General features: G+C 43.1%; 1 protein-coding gene across 3 annotated transcripts in view; it reads right to left on the bottom strand.

Moving 5' to 3' along the window:
• The window catches only part of LOC116939346 (anoctamin-8-like), a 48,095-nt gene extending 31,208 nt beyond the window's left edge, over nt 1-16,887 (bottom strand). The window contains exons 1-3 of one of the 3 annotated variants that reach the window (XM_032947578.2): nt 16,457-16,887; nt 13,661-13,727; nt 1,699-1,795 (exon numbers count right to left, since the gene is read on the bottom strand). In XM_032947578.2, the coding sequence (XP_032803469.2) occupies nt 1,699-1,729 (31 nt within the window). In that variant the 5' untranslated portion in view covers nt 1,730-1,795; nt 13,661-13,727; nt 16,457-16,887. Of the gene's footprint in view, nt 1-1,698; nt 1,796-13,660; nt 13,733-16,456 lie in introns of all 3 variants that reach the window. The other 2 variants (XM_032947577.2, XM_032947579.2) reach the window with 2 other exon arrangements.

The raw sequence follows: 16,887 nt of genomic DNA on the forward strand, positions 1-16,887 counted from the left end.
AACTGACGGTGTTTTAATTACATGGACCCGATTTAAAATCGCTATATCTCTGCAACCACGAACCGCCCATGAATGAAACTCTTACCACTTGAAAGGATGGACATAGAGAGGGCGGGGAATAGAGAGGGCGGGGCATAGAGTTTCAAAAGATTACCGCGAGATGCCTCTCCCAGCGCACAAACAGCCCCTAGCCTCAGTCATTTGCAAGACAACACTGCCTCAACGTTGGATAGGTCGCACGGGACCCTAAGACTTGGCGCTACACTCTTGGCCCCCAAGATCCCCAGACATCATCACACCCCGTGACTTTTTCTTATGGGGATACGTCAAAGACCCTGTTTTTGTGCCACAATTAGCGACTATTCTGGATGACCTCAAAAACAGAATCACGGCAGCGGTGACTTTAGTGGAAGAAGACACTTTGAGAGGCGTTTGGGACGAATTAAACTGTCGTGTCGATGTTGTCCGTACAGCAGGTGGAGGGCACATAGAGCATTTATGAAATGGTTAGTATAACTTGATAACTCATTAAACCACTCATTGTTTTTTTCGGTAAAGTCACGTATGTAGAAATACCATAAAATTATATTAAAATAAATAAATCACGACATTTCGGCCGCAACACAAGCGATCTTCATCAGGTGTAAAAAAACAAATAGCACATAGGGTGACATCAACGCAACACATAGAGAGCGTTAAACAGCACGGAGGTAAATACAACAAGAAGATGAGAGACGAGAATTCAACAAACCTAAGAAAAAATTTACCTGATGCAAAACCAGTCAGGCCAACGACACAGTTAGACACTTGCCTGGCAGACCACGAATTTCAGAAGAGTGCTAAATTTCGTGTTCATCCTCTGGGTTGAACATACCAGCATAGACAGAGTGAACAAATACGAGGTAGAAGATAGCAGAAATACATATACAGGGACACCAAGAGGCAAGGTGAGGAAAGACGGACAGAGAAGCAAGAAAAAGGGGCCGGAGGGATGAACAGACAGAGGCTTAAAATAAGCAGTAGAGGTGGGGGGAGGGCCCGAAGAAAGCAAGGGGCACGGCAGCAGCAGAAGAGGGGGGAGGGGCAGGAAAATGTAAGGGGGCGCAATTAGTTTAGGACATAATTGTAAAGGTGACTTCCCCGTATAAGTGTGTTAATAAAGAATTAAAGCTTTCGTGACTGCATAAATTACTCATTGGTTTTTTCGGTAAAGTCACGTATGTAGAAATACCATAAAATTATATTAAAATAAATCAATCACGACGTTTCGACCGCAACACAAGCGATCTTCATCTGATGAATATCATGCAACATATGAAGATCGCCTGTGTTGCGGTCGAAACGTCGTGATTGATTTATTTAATGTAATTTTATGGTATTCCTACATACGTGACTTTACCGAAAAAAAACAATGAGTAAGTTATGCAGTCACGAAAGCTTTAATTCTTTATTAACTCATTAAACCGTTTGTAACTTTTTGTGCAATTGTAACATGTTGCCATCGTGAAATATACTGCTTTGAAATTGGGTCCATCTTTTTTAAACACCCTGTATTATAGATACACATTCCGTATGAATGGTAAGCGGCATGGATTAACAGAAATCAACACTTTATTTTTTACACGTGTATACATGATGCTGCCCTGACCAAAGTCGACAATCGAGGTCACGCACGCACGGATGAAAAACAAAACTCACCATGAAAAACGATAGCAACATCGCACTCCATCCTGCTATTTACAGGCACAGAACCCGTACCGCATGACACCGCGCGCCTTGGTAGCTGCAATTCCTCCTGGATATGAACGAGAAATTGCACCAGGATAAAAAACACATGCATTACAAGGATTCAAGTTGACGAGTTGCTTTTACATTGGGCTGTTTTGATTCACATTGATTTGACAATTGGTGTAATGTTTTAAAGAAAGTATTTTCCCCATCATTGTATTCACGGTGCACAGTTTCCATCCTGCCATGAGCCATGGCATCTATTCGGAACTCTTGATGAGCAAAGTGGCCCTGTTTGTCCTGGAATGGCCGCACAACATATTTTCACGGAAATTAATTTTTAAAAATGTAGCAAGTGGCCTCTTTTATCTTTGGACAATAGGGAGCGCAGATTCCCCGCGGATGCAACATTCAAACTGTATGTTGCATGATATTCAAACGGATAATGCTCAGAGTTGGACGTATATTTTGGAAACTTTTTTTTTATTCTGCAGAACAGTGGGCGTATTCACAAAATACGCCCACTGTTCTGTACAATGTCTTGAAATATGGTTGCATTTGTCTACAGTAATTCTAGACATGATCACACTTGCAACGGGCATTAGGACTAATTTTATCTTCCACTCTTGCGCAGTTGAAACCGCACTTGTGGTGTGTCAATTCTCACAATATATCCAGTGTCATCCACATAACTGAGGGTTGATGTCCATGACAGATGCTATCCATCTTTCACGATGTTCAGTCTCTCATTGAAAGTTCAACTGCTCACAATATCCTACCAGCTGCTACGTTTCCTTACTCTTCTTTACCCACTCCCCTTACAATTGTTCTGCACAATCATCCTCATCACCTCTCCAGCTGTGACCGTCTTAGGATATGTCCAGCATATGCCACCGTTCTTCTCAGTAATCATTGCTTGCACAATTCTCTCTCGACACATCTTAACACGCCAGCTCACTCATTCCATTCTTCCGTAACCCCACATCTCAAGCGCATTTAGTTTGCGTTAGACACAGTAATTGACACTCGTTACGATGGGAATGTGGTAGTACGATTACCAGTGCAGTGAGCTTCACGGGGGCATTGCATTTGGTGTTCGCTGATTTTTTTTCTTACAAATGCGAGGCTGTCGTGAAGACGCTATGTTTCGCAGGAGTAGGCGATGTTGCTGCGTTTGATCCCATTTGAGTAATTTGCAGGTAATTAGCTAATTTTGCACCACGATACCTGCACGCAATGGCCTACTCCTTTTGAATGACGTCACAAGATAGTTAATGTCCAATGAAACAGACGAGAGGTATTTTACGGTTAATACATCCGCAGTAATAACCAGGGCAGCCTACTGGATCGGAACCGTGAACTTCTGCAAAAAGCGGCGAACACGCTAAAGCGTGACCAAGCGTTACCACCTTGTGTGCACGAAGCCATGAATTGATTGAGCATTCTGTGGTGATTTAATTTGTAAACTGTGCCATGGCATGCGGAGCAAAGTACATGAAGGTGTTAGCGAGAGGGTTAGGATAGTTGTAACAATGGCTAGCGTTTGTTACGTCGTGGGATGTATAGCAAGTCATGCTGTGATTATGTCATGTCCGAATGCGTGGAATTAGTTATTTTGGGATTGATCATGTCGGTATGATGTCAATTAGGGCTAAAACGCTCCACCACATACAAACAAACAAAATTATCACCTGGACAAATGTGCCAGTTGAGTTTGTGTTTCAGCAATGTGGTTAGTTTAAAAGCCAGCAAAATTTCACACTTTCCTACGACGTTTCACCGGAGATTAAAACCAGCATAATCCAGTATTAACAAGTGATGTAACCTCACGTGAATTTGCTTCCCGATCTTGGTTCTTAATTAAATGCATGTGTAATGAGTCATAATTCCCAGGAGATCCTCTAGATAATGCCTGAACTCACTACACATGCATTGTAGTGGTTACCCTTCTCTTGCATGATCTCCTAATTAATCCCAGGACAAATCTTCACTGCATTTTAAATTGTATGCTCCCACCTTAAAGATCAACCGTGTTCGCAGATGTCGAATGTCGAGTGAGGTCTCTATCTATGTGACTCGGCCATGCTCAAGCTTGGATAGCTCCACCGATTATCAGAATATGTATTTATACCGGAGGAATCCGATGAGATATAACGCTCTTTTTCATAGATGTCCAGTACAGGCGGGTCAGAAAGTTACAATACAAAAGCACAATTAACAGGAGTGCAATGTAAAGGAGAGGCAAGCAAATCGCAAAAAAATGTAAACTGGACTATTTGTTTAATATTATTGCTCAATAATAATGATTTACATTTAGAAGGTGCATTTCACCCGTAGATCCCAATGCGCCACAGTGTATGGAAAGCAGAAAATAAACAGCACCTGCAGGGTAAACGGCCAGAACGAGTGGGGATAAAGACCAGTTTAAAGAGGCGAGTTTTCAATAGACTTAAGGAGCCCTAACGACTCCGATTGTCTTATTACCAAAGGCACAAAGCGTTGTTCCAAAGTCTGAGAGCTGCACTGACAACAGCCCGATGAGCCCAGGACCAGAGCCTTGACCTCACCGGAGTCCTTAGAAACAGGCGATCCGAAGATCTCAGCAACCCCGCTGGGGAGTAAACACGGATCAATTCCTGCCAATACTCTGCCGATTGCACGGGGCGTTGAATTGCTTTATACAATACGAGCAATGTAAGAAGTATTCACGAGGAAAATTGTTCATCACGCGGAGATAATAATAGTACTTCCATAATACAGGTTTTTTTGGGGGGGGGTTAGATCACATGAATATAAATGCGTCGTTAAACCCGCCATCACCCAACATTCCATTAGTAAGGTTTGTCACGTAAACAGAACATGCCAATTCGTTACTAGTGTAGTGTGCTAATTCACAGACATTAGTAAGAGGTACTCTCACTCTTTTATTCCGGCCTTCACAGCCTTAGGGGATAACCACACACTGGGTCGGGACAGCCAACACAACGACGACGGAACGACGAGTTCCACTCCAGATCGTAACAGCCCCGACTGTGAGTCGGAGCTCGCCTTTTTGCCTGAACAGCGTGGCCAGGCTCCGCCCTCGGTCCCTCCCCCCGCACCCCTCTGGATCCCCCAGAGGACTCCGTGCCTTGCCCACAGGTGCAACTGGTACAACGGGCTGCTGTTACCCCTCATTCTATTGTCTACCAATCTCCCAGTGGCACGCGCTACAGTGATTCATCAATGTCACCACACTAGTACAGCACACCGGTGTGTTGGAGAGTAAATCGACAACATTTACAATCTGAGTACTTGGAGAGTAAATCTATTCGATAAAAAAAATGTTTTCATTCGATACAAAAAAATCGATTTTAAAATGTGTTCCCCACTTCCTCTCCCGTGTTGTAACCCCCCCCCCTTCACCTGCAACCAACCCCCCACGTCGTTCAACTTGGAGTGTCAGCCCCAGCTAACCCCCACAACACATAATGCGACCCAAAGGTCACACCACCCTTACCCCTCCCCACACCATTTTCCTTTTGTGGTTGTTGTTTGGTGCGAATGGGATCACATCCATAGCATTGGGCCATCAGGCACTCACCTTGAACACAGAAAAACGCCGAGTGCCCTTGGGAAAACGGTCATTGAGAACGTGCAACCGTGTTCGGTTTTAAAATATATATACAGTATATAAATAAAGCTTCAAAAATAGGACATACGTTTCTTATGTGTCATATTGTTCCTTTTGTATTGTGCAAGGGCTGTGTATAATAATGTACCATAAGCATGATTAATACCGAAAGCGATGTATAATTTATAATTAAATATATGGTTACAGTGAAGTACATATCACTTTACAGCACCTCTATATATACACACACGGTATGTGCTATTTTAAATGTTTCTAATTTAAGAAAAAAGTAAAAAATATGTTTTGATATATTGTCATATATGGCTAGATGATATATCACATGTCGCAGATATTTAGTTTATAAGGCAATACGAATTGAGGAAATTCTAATATAATACAGGAATGCAAAATACATTTTAGGAGGATTCACAAACCTCGTCCCTTTAAAGAGGGAACGCCGCCGTTTTGGATTTCGCTGGCGTAGACGAAGTTGTTTTAAATAAACCGCGAATAAGAGTCCCATCAGTGTACGGACACTCAACTGTCTGCCTTTTAAATCTTGATTTGAAGCTTTCGTGACTGCAGGAATCCATACTCTTTGGTTCTTTCGGTAAAGTCACGTAGGTAGAAATGAAAAAAAACCACGACGTTTCGGGCGCAACACATGATGGACGTCTTCTTTGGTTCTTTCGGTAAAGTCACGTAGAATGAGAATAAAATAATAAATTGATAAAATAAAATAACACAATAATATTCTCACGACGTTTCGGCCACAACACAAGCGGCCTTCATCAGGTGAAGGGAGCGAGACTGTCTGGTAGGACAGCGCTGGAGTGAGAGAGCCACGTTCAGATCACGGCTTTTAAGCTGTGTGAGAGGAACAAAGAGCCTTAGAGTCGCGGCATCTCTTCAGAAAGGTGAGAGACTCGATTAGTTGAGCCTTCTTATCCCGAAGTCTGTTGAATGATCTTAAGGATGTGTGGAATCCCTCCCCGTAGAGGCGGTTAAATTTCGATTTAAAGCTTTCGTGACTGCAATGATTCATCTTCTTTGGTTCTTTCGGTAAAGTCACGTAGAATGAGAATAAAATAATACATTGATAAAATAAAATAACACAATAATATTCTCACGACGTTTCGGCCACAACACAAGCGGCCTTCATCAGGTGAAGGGAGCGAGACTGTCTGGTAGGACAGCGCTGGAGTGAGAGAGCCACGTTCAGATCACGGCTTTTAAGCTGTGTGAGAGGAACAAAGAGCCTTAGAGTCGCGGCATCTCTTCAGAAAGGTGAGAGACTCGATTAGTTGAGCCTTCTTATCCCGAAGTCTGTTGAATGATCTTAAGGATGTGTGGAATCCCTCCCCGTAGAGGCGGTTAAATTTCGATTTAAAGCTTTCGTGAAACGTCGTGAGAATATTATTGTGTTATTTTATTTTATCAATTTATTATTTTATTCTCATTCTACGTGACTTTACCGAAAGAACCAAAGAAGATGAATCATTGCAGTCACGAAAGCTTTAAATCGAAATTTAACCGCCTCTACGGGGAGGGATTCCACACATCCTTAAGATCATTCAACAGACTTCGGGATAAGAAGGCTCAACTAATCGAGTCTCTCACCTTTCTGAAGAGATGCCGCGACTCTAAGGCTCTTTGTTCCTCTCACACAGCTTAAAAGCCGTGATCTGAACGTGGCTCTCTCACTCCAGCGCTGTCCTACCAGACAGTCTCGCTCCCTTCACCTGATGAAGGCCGCTTGTGTTGTGGCCGAAACGTCGTGAGAATATTATTGTGTTATTTTATTTTATCAATGTATTATTTTATTCTCATTCTACGTGACTTTACCGAAAGAACCAAAGAAGATGAATCATTGCAGTCACGAAAGCTTTAAATCGAAATTTAACCGCCTCTACGGGGAGGGATTCCACACATCCTTAAGATCATTCAACAGACTTCGGGATAAGAAGGCTCAACTAATCGAGTCTCTCACCTTTCTGAAGAGATGCCGCGACTCTAAGGCTCTTTGTTCCTCTCACACAGCTTAAAAGCCGTGATCTGAACGTGGCTCTCTCACTCCAGCGCTGTCCTACCAGACAGTCTCGCTCCCTTCACCTGATGAAGGCCGCTTGTGTTGTGGCCGAAACGTCGTGAGAATATTATTGTGTTATTTTATTTTATCAATTTATTATTTTATTCTCATTCTACGTGACTTTACCGAAAGAACCAAAGAAGATGAATCATTGCAGTCACGAAAGCTTTAAATCGAAATTTAACCGCCTCTACGGGGAGGGATTCCACACATCCTTAAGATCATTCAACAGACTTCGGGATAAGAAGGCTCAACTAATCGAGTCTCTCACCTTTCTGAAGAGATGCCGCGACTCTAAGGCTCTTTGTTCCTCTCACACAGCTTAAAAGCCGTGATCTGAACGTGGCTCTCTCACTCCAGCGCTGTCCTACCAGACAGTCTCGCTCCCTTCACCTGATGAAGGCCGCTTGTGTTGTGGCCGAAACGTCGTGAGAATATTATTGTGTTATTTTATTTTATCAATTTATTATTTTATTCTCATTCTACGTGACTTTGCCGAAAGAACCAAAGAAGATGAATCATTGCAGTCACGAAAGCTTTAAATCGAAATTTAACCGCCTCTACGGGGAGGGATTCCACACATCCTTAAGATCATTCAACAGACTTCGGGATAAGAAGGCTCAACTAATCGAGTCTCTCACCTTTCTGAAGAGATGCCGCGACTCTAAGGCTCTTTGTTCCTCTCACACAGCTTAAAAGCCATGATCTGAACATGGCTCTCTCACTCCAGCGCTGTCCTACCAGACAGTCTCGCTCCCTTCACCTGATGAAGGCCGCTTGTGTTGTGGCCGAAACGTCGTGAGAATATTATTGTGTTATTTTATTTTATCAATTTATTATTTTATTCTCATTCTACGTGACTTTACCGAAAGAACCAAAGAAGATGAATCATTGCAGTCACGAAAGCTTTAAATCGAAATTTAACCGCCTCTACGGGGAGGGATTCCACACATCCTTAAGATCATTCAACAGACTTCGGGATAAGAAGGCTCAACTAATCGAGTCTCTCACCTTTCTGAAGAGATGCCGCGACTCTAAGGCTCTTTGTTCCTCTCACACAGCTTAAAAGCCGTGATCTGAACGTGGCTCTCTCACTCCAGCGCTGTCCTACCAGACAGTCTCGCTCCCTTCACCTGATGAAGGCCGCTTGTGTTGTGGCCGAAACGTCGTGAGAATATTATTGTGTTATTTTATTTTATCAATGTATTATTTTATTCTCATTCTACGTGACTTTACCGAAAGAACCAAAGAAGATGAATCATTGCAGTCACGAAAGCTTTAAATCGAAATTTAACCGCCTCTACGGGGAGGGATTCCACACATCCTTAAGATCATTCAACAGACTTCGGGATAAGAAGGCTCAACTAATCGAGTCTCTCACCTTTCTGAAGAGATGCCGCGACTCTAAGGCTCTTTGTTCCTCTCACACAGCTTAAAAGCCGTGATCTGAACGTGGCTCTCTCACTCCAGCGCTGTCCTACCAGACAGTCTCGCTCCCTTCACCTGATGAAGGCCGCTTGTGTTGTGGCCGAAACGTCGTGAGAATATTATTGTGTTATTTTATTTTATCAATTTATTATTTTATTCTCATTCTACGTGACTTTACCGAAAGAACCAAAGAAGATGAATCATTGCAGTCACGAAAGCTTTAAATCGAAATTTAACCGCCTCTACGGGGAGGGATTCCACACATCCTTAAGATCATTCAACAGACTTCGGGATAAGAAGGCTCAACTAATCGAGTCTCTCACCTTTCTGAAGAGATGCCGCGACTCTAAGGCTCTTTGTTCCTCTCACACAGCTTAAAAGCCGTGATCTGAACGTGGCTCTCTCACTCCAGCGCTGTCCTACCAGACAGTCTCGCTCCCTTCACCTGATGAAGGCCGCTTGTGTTGTGGCCGAAACGTCGTGAGAATATTATTGTGTTATTTTATTTTATCAATTTATTATTTTATTCTCATTCTACGTGACTTTACCGAAAGAACCAAAGAAGATGAATCATTGCAGTCACGAAAGCTTTAAATCGAAATTTAACCGCCTCTACGGGGAGGGATTCCACACATCCTTAAGATCATTCAACAGACTTCGGGATAAGAAGGCTCAACTAATCGAGTCTCTCACCTTTCTGAAGAGATGCCGCGACTCTAAGGCTCTTTGTTCCTCTCACACAGCTTAAAAGCCGTGATCTGAACGTGGCTCTCTCACTCCAGCGCTGTCCTACCAGACAGTCTCGCTCCCTTCACCTGATGAAGGCCGCTTGTGTTGTGGCCGAAACGTCGTGAGAATATTATTGTGTTATTTTATTTTATCAATTTATTATTTTATTCTCATTCTACGTGACTTTACCGAAAGAACCAAAGAAGATGAATCATTGCAGTCACGAAAGCTTTAAATCGAAATTTAACCGCCTCTACGGGGAGGGATTCCACACATCCTTAAGATCATTCAACAGACTTCGGGATAAGAAGGCTCAACTAATCGAGTCTCTCACCTTTCTGAAGAGATGCCGCGACTCTAAGGCTCTTTGTTCCTCTCACACAGCTTAAAAGCCGTGATCTGAACGTGACTCTCTCACTCCAGCGCTGTCCTACCAGACAGTCTCGCTCCCTTCACCTGATGAAGGCCGCTTGTGTTGTGGCCGAAACGTCGTGAGAATATTATTGTGTTATTTTATTTTATCAATGTATTATTTTATTCTCATTCTACGTGACTTTACCGAAAGAACCAAAGAAGATGAATCATTGCAGTCACGAAAGCTTTAAATCGAAATTTAACCGCCTCTACGGGGAGGGATTCCACACATCCTTAAGATCATTCAACAGACTTCGGGATAAGAAGGCTCAACTAATCGAGTCTCTCACCTTTCTGAAGAGATGCCGCGACTCTAAGGCTCTTTGTTCCTCTCACACAGCTTAAAAGCCGTGATCTGAACGTGGCTCTCTCACTCCAGCGCTGTCCTACCAGACAGTCTCGCTCCCTTCACCTGATGAAGGCCGCTTGTGTTGTGGCCGAAACGTCGTGAGAATATTATTGTGTTATTTTATTTTATCAATGTATTATTTTATTCTCATTCTACGTGACTTTACCGAAAGAACCAAAGAAGATGAATCATTGCAGTCACGAAAGCTTTAAATCGAAATTTAACCGCCTCTACGGGGAGGGATTCCACACATCCTTAAGATCATTCAACAGACTTCGGGATAAGAAGGCTCAACTAATCGAGTCTCTCACCTTTCTGAAGAGATGCCGCGACTCTAAGGCTCTTTGTTCCTCTCACACAGCTTAAAAGCCGTGATCTGAACGTGGCTCTCTCACTCCAGCGCTGTCCTACCAGACAGTCTCGCTCCCTTCACCTGATGAAGGCCGCTTGTGTTGTGGCCGAAACGTCGTGAGAATATTATTGTGTTATTTTATTTTATCAATGTATTATTTTATTCTCATTCTACGTGACTTTACCGAAAGAACCAAAGAAGATGAATCATTGCAGTCACGAAAGCTTTAAATCGAAATTTAACCGCCTCTACGGGGAGGGATTCCACACATCCTTAAGATCATTCAACAGACTTCGGGATAAGAAGGCTCAACTAATCGAGTCTCTCACCTTTCTGAAGAGATGCCGCGACTCTAAGGCTCTTTGTTCCTCTCACACAGCTTAAAAGCCGTGATCTGAACGTGGCTCTCTCACTCCAGCGCTGTCCTACCAGACAGTCTCGCTCCCTTCACCTGATGAAGGCCGCTTGTGTTGTGGCCGAAACGTCGTGAGAATATTATTGTGTTATTTTATTTGATCAATTTATTATTTTATTCTCATTCTACGTGACTTTACCGAAAGAACCAAAGAAGATGAATCATTGCAGTCACGAAAGCTTTAAATCGAAATTTAACCGCCTCTACGGGGAGGGATTCCACACATCCTTAAGATTATTCAACAGACTTCGGGATAAGAAGGCTCAACTAATCGAGTCTCTCACCTTTCTGAAGAGATGCCGCGACTCTAAGGCTCTTTGTTCCTCTCACACAGCTTAAAAGCCGTGATCTGAACGTGGCTCTCTCACTCCAGCGCTGTCCTACCAGACAGTCTCGCTCCCTTCACCTGATGAAGGCCGCTTGTGTTGTGGCCGAAACGTCGTGAGAATATTATTGTGTTATTTTATTTTATCAATTTATTATTTTATTCTCATTCTACGTGACTTTACCGAAAGAACCAAAGAAGATGAATCATTGCAGTCACGAAAGCTTTAAATCGAAACATGATGGACGCTTGTGTTGCGCCCGAAACGCCGTGATTCATTTTATTTTATACCTACGTGACTTTACCGAAAGAACCAGAGAGCGTGTCTGCCTTTTCGTTCTCCGAACGGCGGAGCCGCCTTTGCTCTGCTTGCTCCCCGTTGCTGTTTGGGGGCAGGGTAAATACCACCCGAGAGCGAGCTGTCCATCGCCAGGCGTCACGCGTTAGGCGCTCAACTTTGAAGTGGCCTCTAGGGGTGGTGCCACGGTGCCGCAAGCCCTCGACCCGTCTCAACTCGCGCAGCGGCGCGCTTCGCTGACCTCGTTCAAACTCCGTTCACGCATTCGCTCTCCCTCTCTCTCCTTCGCGGAATATTCTTCTTTTAAGTGACACGGGCTGACCTCGTCCATCCGTTAATCTTAATATAGTAACGTGACGTTGCAAACAACTTTCTTTTTCAGAGCACGTCTTTCAAATAGTTATTGTTGACCATACCTGTCAACCCCTTATCAGTGCCTATCTTATTATAGACCAATTCAGACCTTATTGGTCACCCCCGTACCCCTTATAAATCTCATCGCTCATCCAACAAAGTCCCATCACAAGGGAGAAACACACACAAATAGACAAAACACGTTTTTGCCCGTAATGAAACGGATGTACGCCGTATGGACCTGAAAATGACATTTCCCCGTAAAAGAATACGGTGTAAACCGTATGGGTTGACAAGGTGTGTGTTATCCACACGTACGTTTTAAGGGATCATTTAAGGCATCGCCTCTGTTGCCTTGGCTTCACGCCTCACAGTCACCATCATCTATGCTTGTGCAATGTACGTCCTCTTTGGTGAACTTATTTCGCACCGTACCCAGCCAACCGTGGTATTGTGCAGGGTTACAAATGACATTATTGTTGTTATTATTGTAGGCGTGTCGCTGCCACGTCTTTGTGTGCGAAGTTTCACGTTTTATTATCGTGCATTGTTCTTATCGTCGACCAACATCAAGCCTCAGCAAGCATCGCGGCACAACTAAACATTGAGTTATTCTTCATAGGAGAGGAAAGTTCTGCTGGTGTAAAATTCAACTTTCTGCCAAGAGCAGTGTTGTCAGTTTGAGGAGAATTGTCAGAGTTCCTATCACTTCAGGGCCCCGTGGATTAACTTACCAACCAGTCATTACCGCCGGTCCACCCCCCCGCACAACTCAATGAGTTAGAATGGGCGAGCGCATCCGCCCACATGGCCGTATATCGACACACCTGAGTGTGAGTAAAGTTCAAGGTCATAGGGGTTGCCACCTGTCCAGATTTTTCTAGTATCATACTCCTTTCCTGTATTTTCGTTTTTGGGTATCTGTCCTGGGAAACTTGAAAGTTTTCTCGGTATATATATAAAAAATAACAATTGTGAGTCGCATAATAAGACACCACTCAAGACAATGCATGTGCATGTAGTTCACCCCTCTTCTGGTATTGTGAGATATTCTTAGTTCCATGATATGCCTCGAGTTTTTTTTGTGTACCTCAAAGGTGGCACCTTTACAAGGGAAAGAATGCATCGTGGACATTGTTGTTGTTGAACCCGCGATCTCCACTGGCGATCCTGAGCAGCTGGGGTAATTACAGATGTTTGAGGAAACCAGTCTCTCAAAAGGACAATGGCCTGGCCTACATCCTGACATGCGACCAATATCTTAAAAAGCTTTGACATACGTTTGAATGTGGCCAGTACTGTAATTGTTTGAATAATAGTTTTAACCGCTTGCTTTTTGACGTAAAGAGCACGCCTAAGTTACTTCCCGGCTCTTACAGGTAGGAGCTGAAAGCTTGAAAAAAAAGTACTTCGTAGACGGTGCTTAATATCAGCCGGAACGATCTCTGAAACGCTGTTCCGGAATTATGTTCAAACGCAGCATCCATCTCGCCTTATTTTATCCTCATAATACTGTAGTGCGTGGTGTGTTCGGTGGTGGTGCTGGTGTGCAATGGCTTGGCGTACCTTGTACTCTAGTGGTAGTGCCTTAAGCCAGCCCAGCGATGTTGCGGGAAATATTGAATGAGATCGTCTGCCCTGTGCAGAGACATACGTGAGCTGGCGGTATTCATAAACACATTCTTAACACCTTACTGGTCCTGTTGTACTTTTTCACTTTTTAAACAAATTCACTTTATTTGTATATAACTGTAAGTACATAATCACTGTTAGCTTATTAACATCATACATGTTATTGGTTGCTAATGTTAATAATTTAATATTTGCAACATTTGCAAAGATTGTGTTAAATATACTTTAGTGTTTGTTTAAATATGCAAATGACAACCTACTCTGTTCCCCATTGGCTGATTTCTTACAGAGGTTCCAAAGCGTTAAGCCCCCGTTTTACGTAAAATTATGTGTTCACATGAACCAACATCTACAAATCCCACATTTTCTGGTTTTAACAGACACACAATAAGTGAGTGGCGCTAGGCACAAGCAAACTAAGTAAAATCGTTGGGCCCCAAGTAGGCCAAGGGTCCCCAGATTCATGAAAAAATATAGGTACATTAAAAATCAACTGGAATTTGAATCCTAAAAAAACCTGCTAATTAACATAATCGCTTATCTCACTACATTAATATGTTTGCCTACATTTCTCCGATCTTGCTCCATCGCGATCTCTTGTCTATAGCTCTTCTGTCATCATCTCACTAGAAATTTATATATTTAAAGGGGGGAGCCCAAAGACTAACTTTTGAGGGCCCCCAATGGGTTCACACCACTGCTGACTGAAATCCACCTCGCCTGAATACGATCTTTAAATTCACTTTCCCTAACGCATGACAACAAGAGTATGCAATGTATGCGGTAACATTTATCCCACTTTTGCTTCCTCAACGTAAACATCGTCTATTGTCGATAAGTGCGCTCATATATTAAAAGAACAATGTGTTAACATCAATGTATGTTGAACTTCTTTCGCACCATGCATAGTCAACTGGGTTAATCGGAGGTGCGGGAGAAAGCCAAACTAAAGACATAAAGCAATTTGTTAACATGTGGATGTAGAAGCCTCACATTGCATGACCCTTTCAGTCGATTTCACAGAACCTCTCTTTTAAGATGAGATGCACATATCTAAAAGGATATATGATGTATAACATTGCATATTTTGTTTAATATGTAGGCTTTCGTGACCAATAATATCCATAATAGAGGGGTTTTTTTCTGGATTAGAGTGCGTAAATATAAATGTGTCGTTAAACCCGTCGCCACCCGACACAGCGAGTTAGTAAGGTTTGTTACGTAAACAAAACATGCCAATTAATTACAAGTTCAGCATACCGGTAATTACAACCAGCCTCATCAGGCGACAGCTAGAATGCCCGAAATGTCGTACTCGAATTGCAAATGTTGTGGGTTTACTATCGAACATATCGGTGTACTAAACTAGTAACTAATTGTCACTTTTGTTTACGTGACAAACCTTACTGATTGGCTGTATTGTATATTTTATTAGTCATTTTACATGTTCAGATCTTGCATTCAAAAATCTCACAATGTCAATAACAACAGTCCAGGCATCGCTTTGTGTTCTGGTCATTCACTCAGAGAATTCACTTATAATGCCCGACATTCTTCACCCACTCGTGGGGTGAATCTAACTCTTGTATTATTTTCTGCAAAAAAAAAACACGAACTGAGGACCATGATTGGAAAATCTGGCCTCAGTTCCCTAATAGAATTTTTTTACATTTATTTTACCAGGTAAGGCACACTGAGCTGTGTATCCCTTTTTGAGTTGCGACCTGGCCACAGATGATAGTTCAACGAAGTGTCTAATCATGTGGAAATTAATAGCAACCAAATAGTCGAAACGCGTGTTGTTTCTAAATGTGGGGGGGGGGGGGGGGGACCGGAGGACCCCGAGAAAAATCCACGCGACCACGGGGAGAGAGAGAGACACGCAAACTCCAAATACACAGCAGCAGCAGGCGTCAGTCAGGGTCGAACCCACGCCCTCCGGTATATCAGCCGAGGGAAATAACGTCACCACGGAGGGACAATACTTGACTTCAAAACCTTACCCGTGACAAGCCAAACAGCGGTGCATTTATTGGTCAGAATGTGGGGGATTACAACATGTAATTTGGAGCAAGTGTTCCACTTTGTAACGTACAGGTATAGTTAATCTCACTTTGACTAAAGGTTTGGATGGACATTCACAGCGGCCCCCAACTATTGGGACCTAAGGAAAGCTTATCAGGGCAGTCTTCTCCATCATCATCATCTTTGGAATGGATAAGATTGAGTAGCAAATAGAAATGAGTCCCCACTCAAACGAATGAGTCCCCACTCGTGCCTTCGGAGAACGCCCGCAGTCAGGGCATTACACGGTCGCATATCTGACTCGCTTGGAACTTAAGTGTAGGTAAATGTGTGAACATTAATGTCGAATACGTGAAAATCGATATCAAATTGCAGTTACACCATCGCACAAGTAGGTTACCGAACAGAAATTAAGTGCGAGCTGCTGTGAACAATGGAAAGATGCTTTACCGTGCAGAAATGTAAAAGTGAATGCGAGATTACGCACGCATTTCTGAGTTGCAATAACGTGGAATTTGTGGACATCGACAGAGAACGATATTTACACCGTGCGCCACAACTTTACTGGATGTGGGCTGTTAATTGGTCCAGAGAGAATATGTTGATGGTTGGGTACACACACATAACATGCATGGACACATTACAGTCATTTTACCATAATATTAAGTGATGTTAAATATATACACTCTAAAATATACCACGTACCTTATTAGCCTGTGCTGATTTTTTTGCTCTCAATAAATACACAACAAGAAACCCCCTCCTGTGATGAACTTCAGCCTCGGGTGACGCAACTTATTTTATCAGAAGAAAAACATGCGTGGTTTCTTTTTTACTTTGCGAACTCACTTTTAAACGACAAACTAAAAATCAAGTGGTCCCGAGTCGGTGGAAATGCTTTCCGTATAACTCTGGAGCTCGTGTGGACAAAAAAAGAGCAACTGTCCTTGTTCGATCGGGGACAGGTTCTGCTGTAGAACGAGGGCGTCTATCGTAAATCATGTGTGCTGTGCAGACTGGGTTCTGTGTTGGTGGGAAGTGTCGGGGAGGGGATGGGTGCAATAGTGGGGGGCCTATCTTTAGCCCCTGATCCAATTTCAATGGCACTGCACCCAGCCACGCACGTCGCACGTAAG

This window comes from Petromyzon marinus, chromosome 6 (genome assembly GCF_048934315.1).
Source record: "Petromyzon marinus isolate PM22_M1 ecotype Great Lakes invasive population chromosome 6, UKy_Petmar_22M1.pri1.0, whole genome shotgun sequence".
In the NCBI taxonomy this organism is placed as follows: domain Eukaryota; kingdom Metazoa; phylum Chordata; class Hyperoartia; order Petromyzontiformes; family Petromyzontidae; genus Petromyzon; species Petromyzon marinus.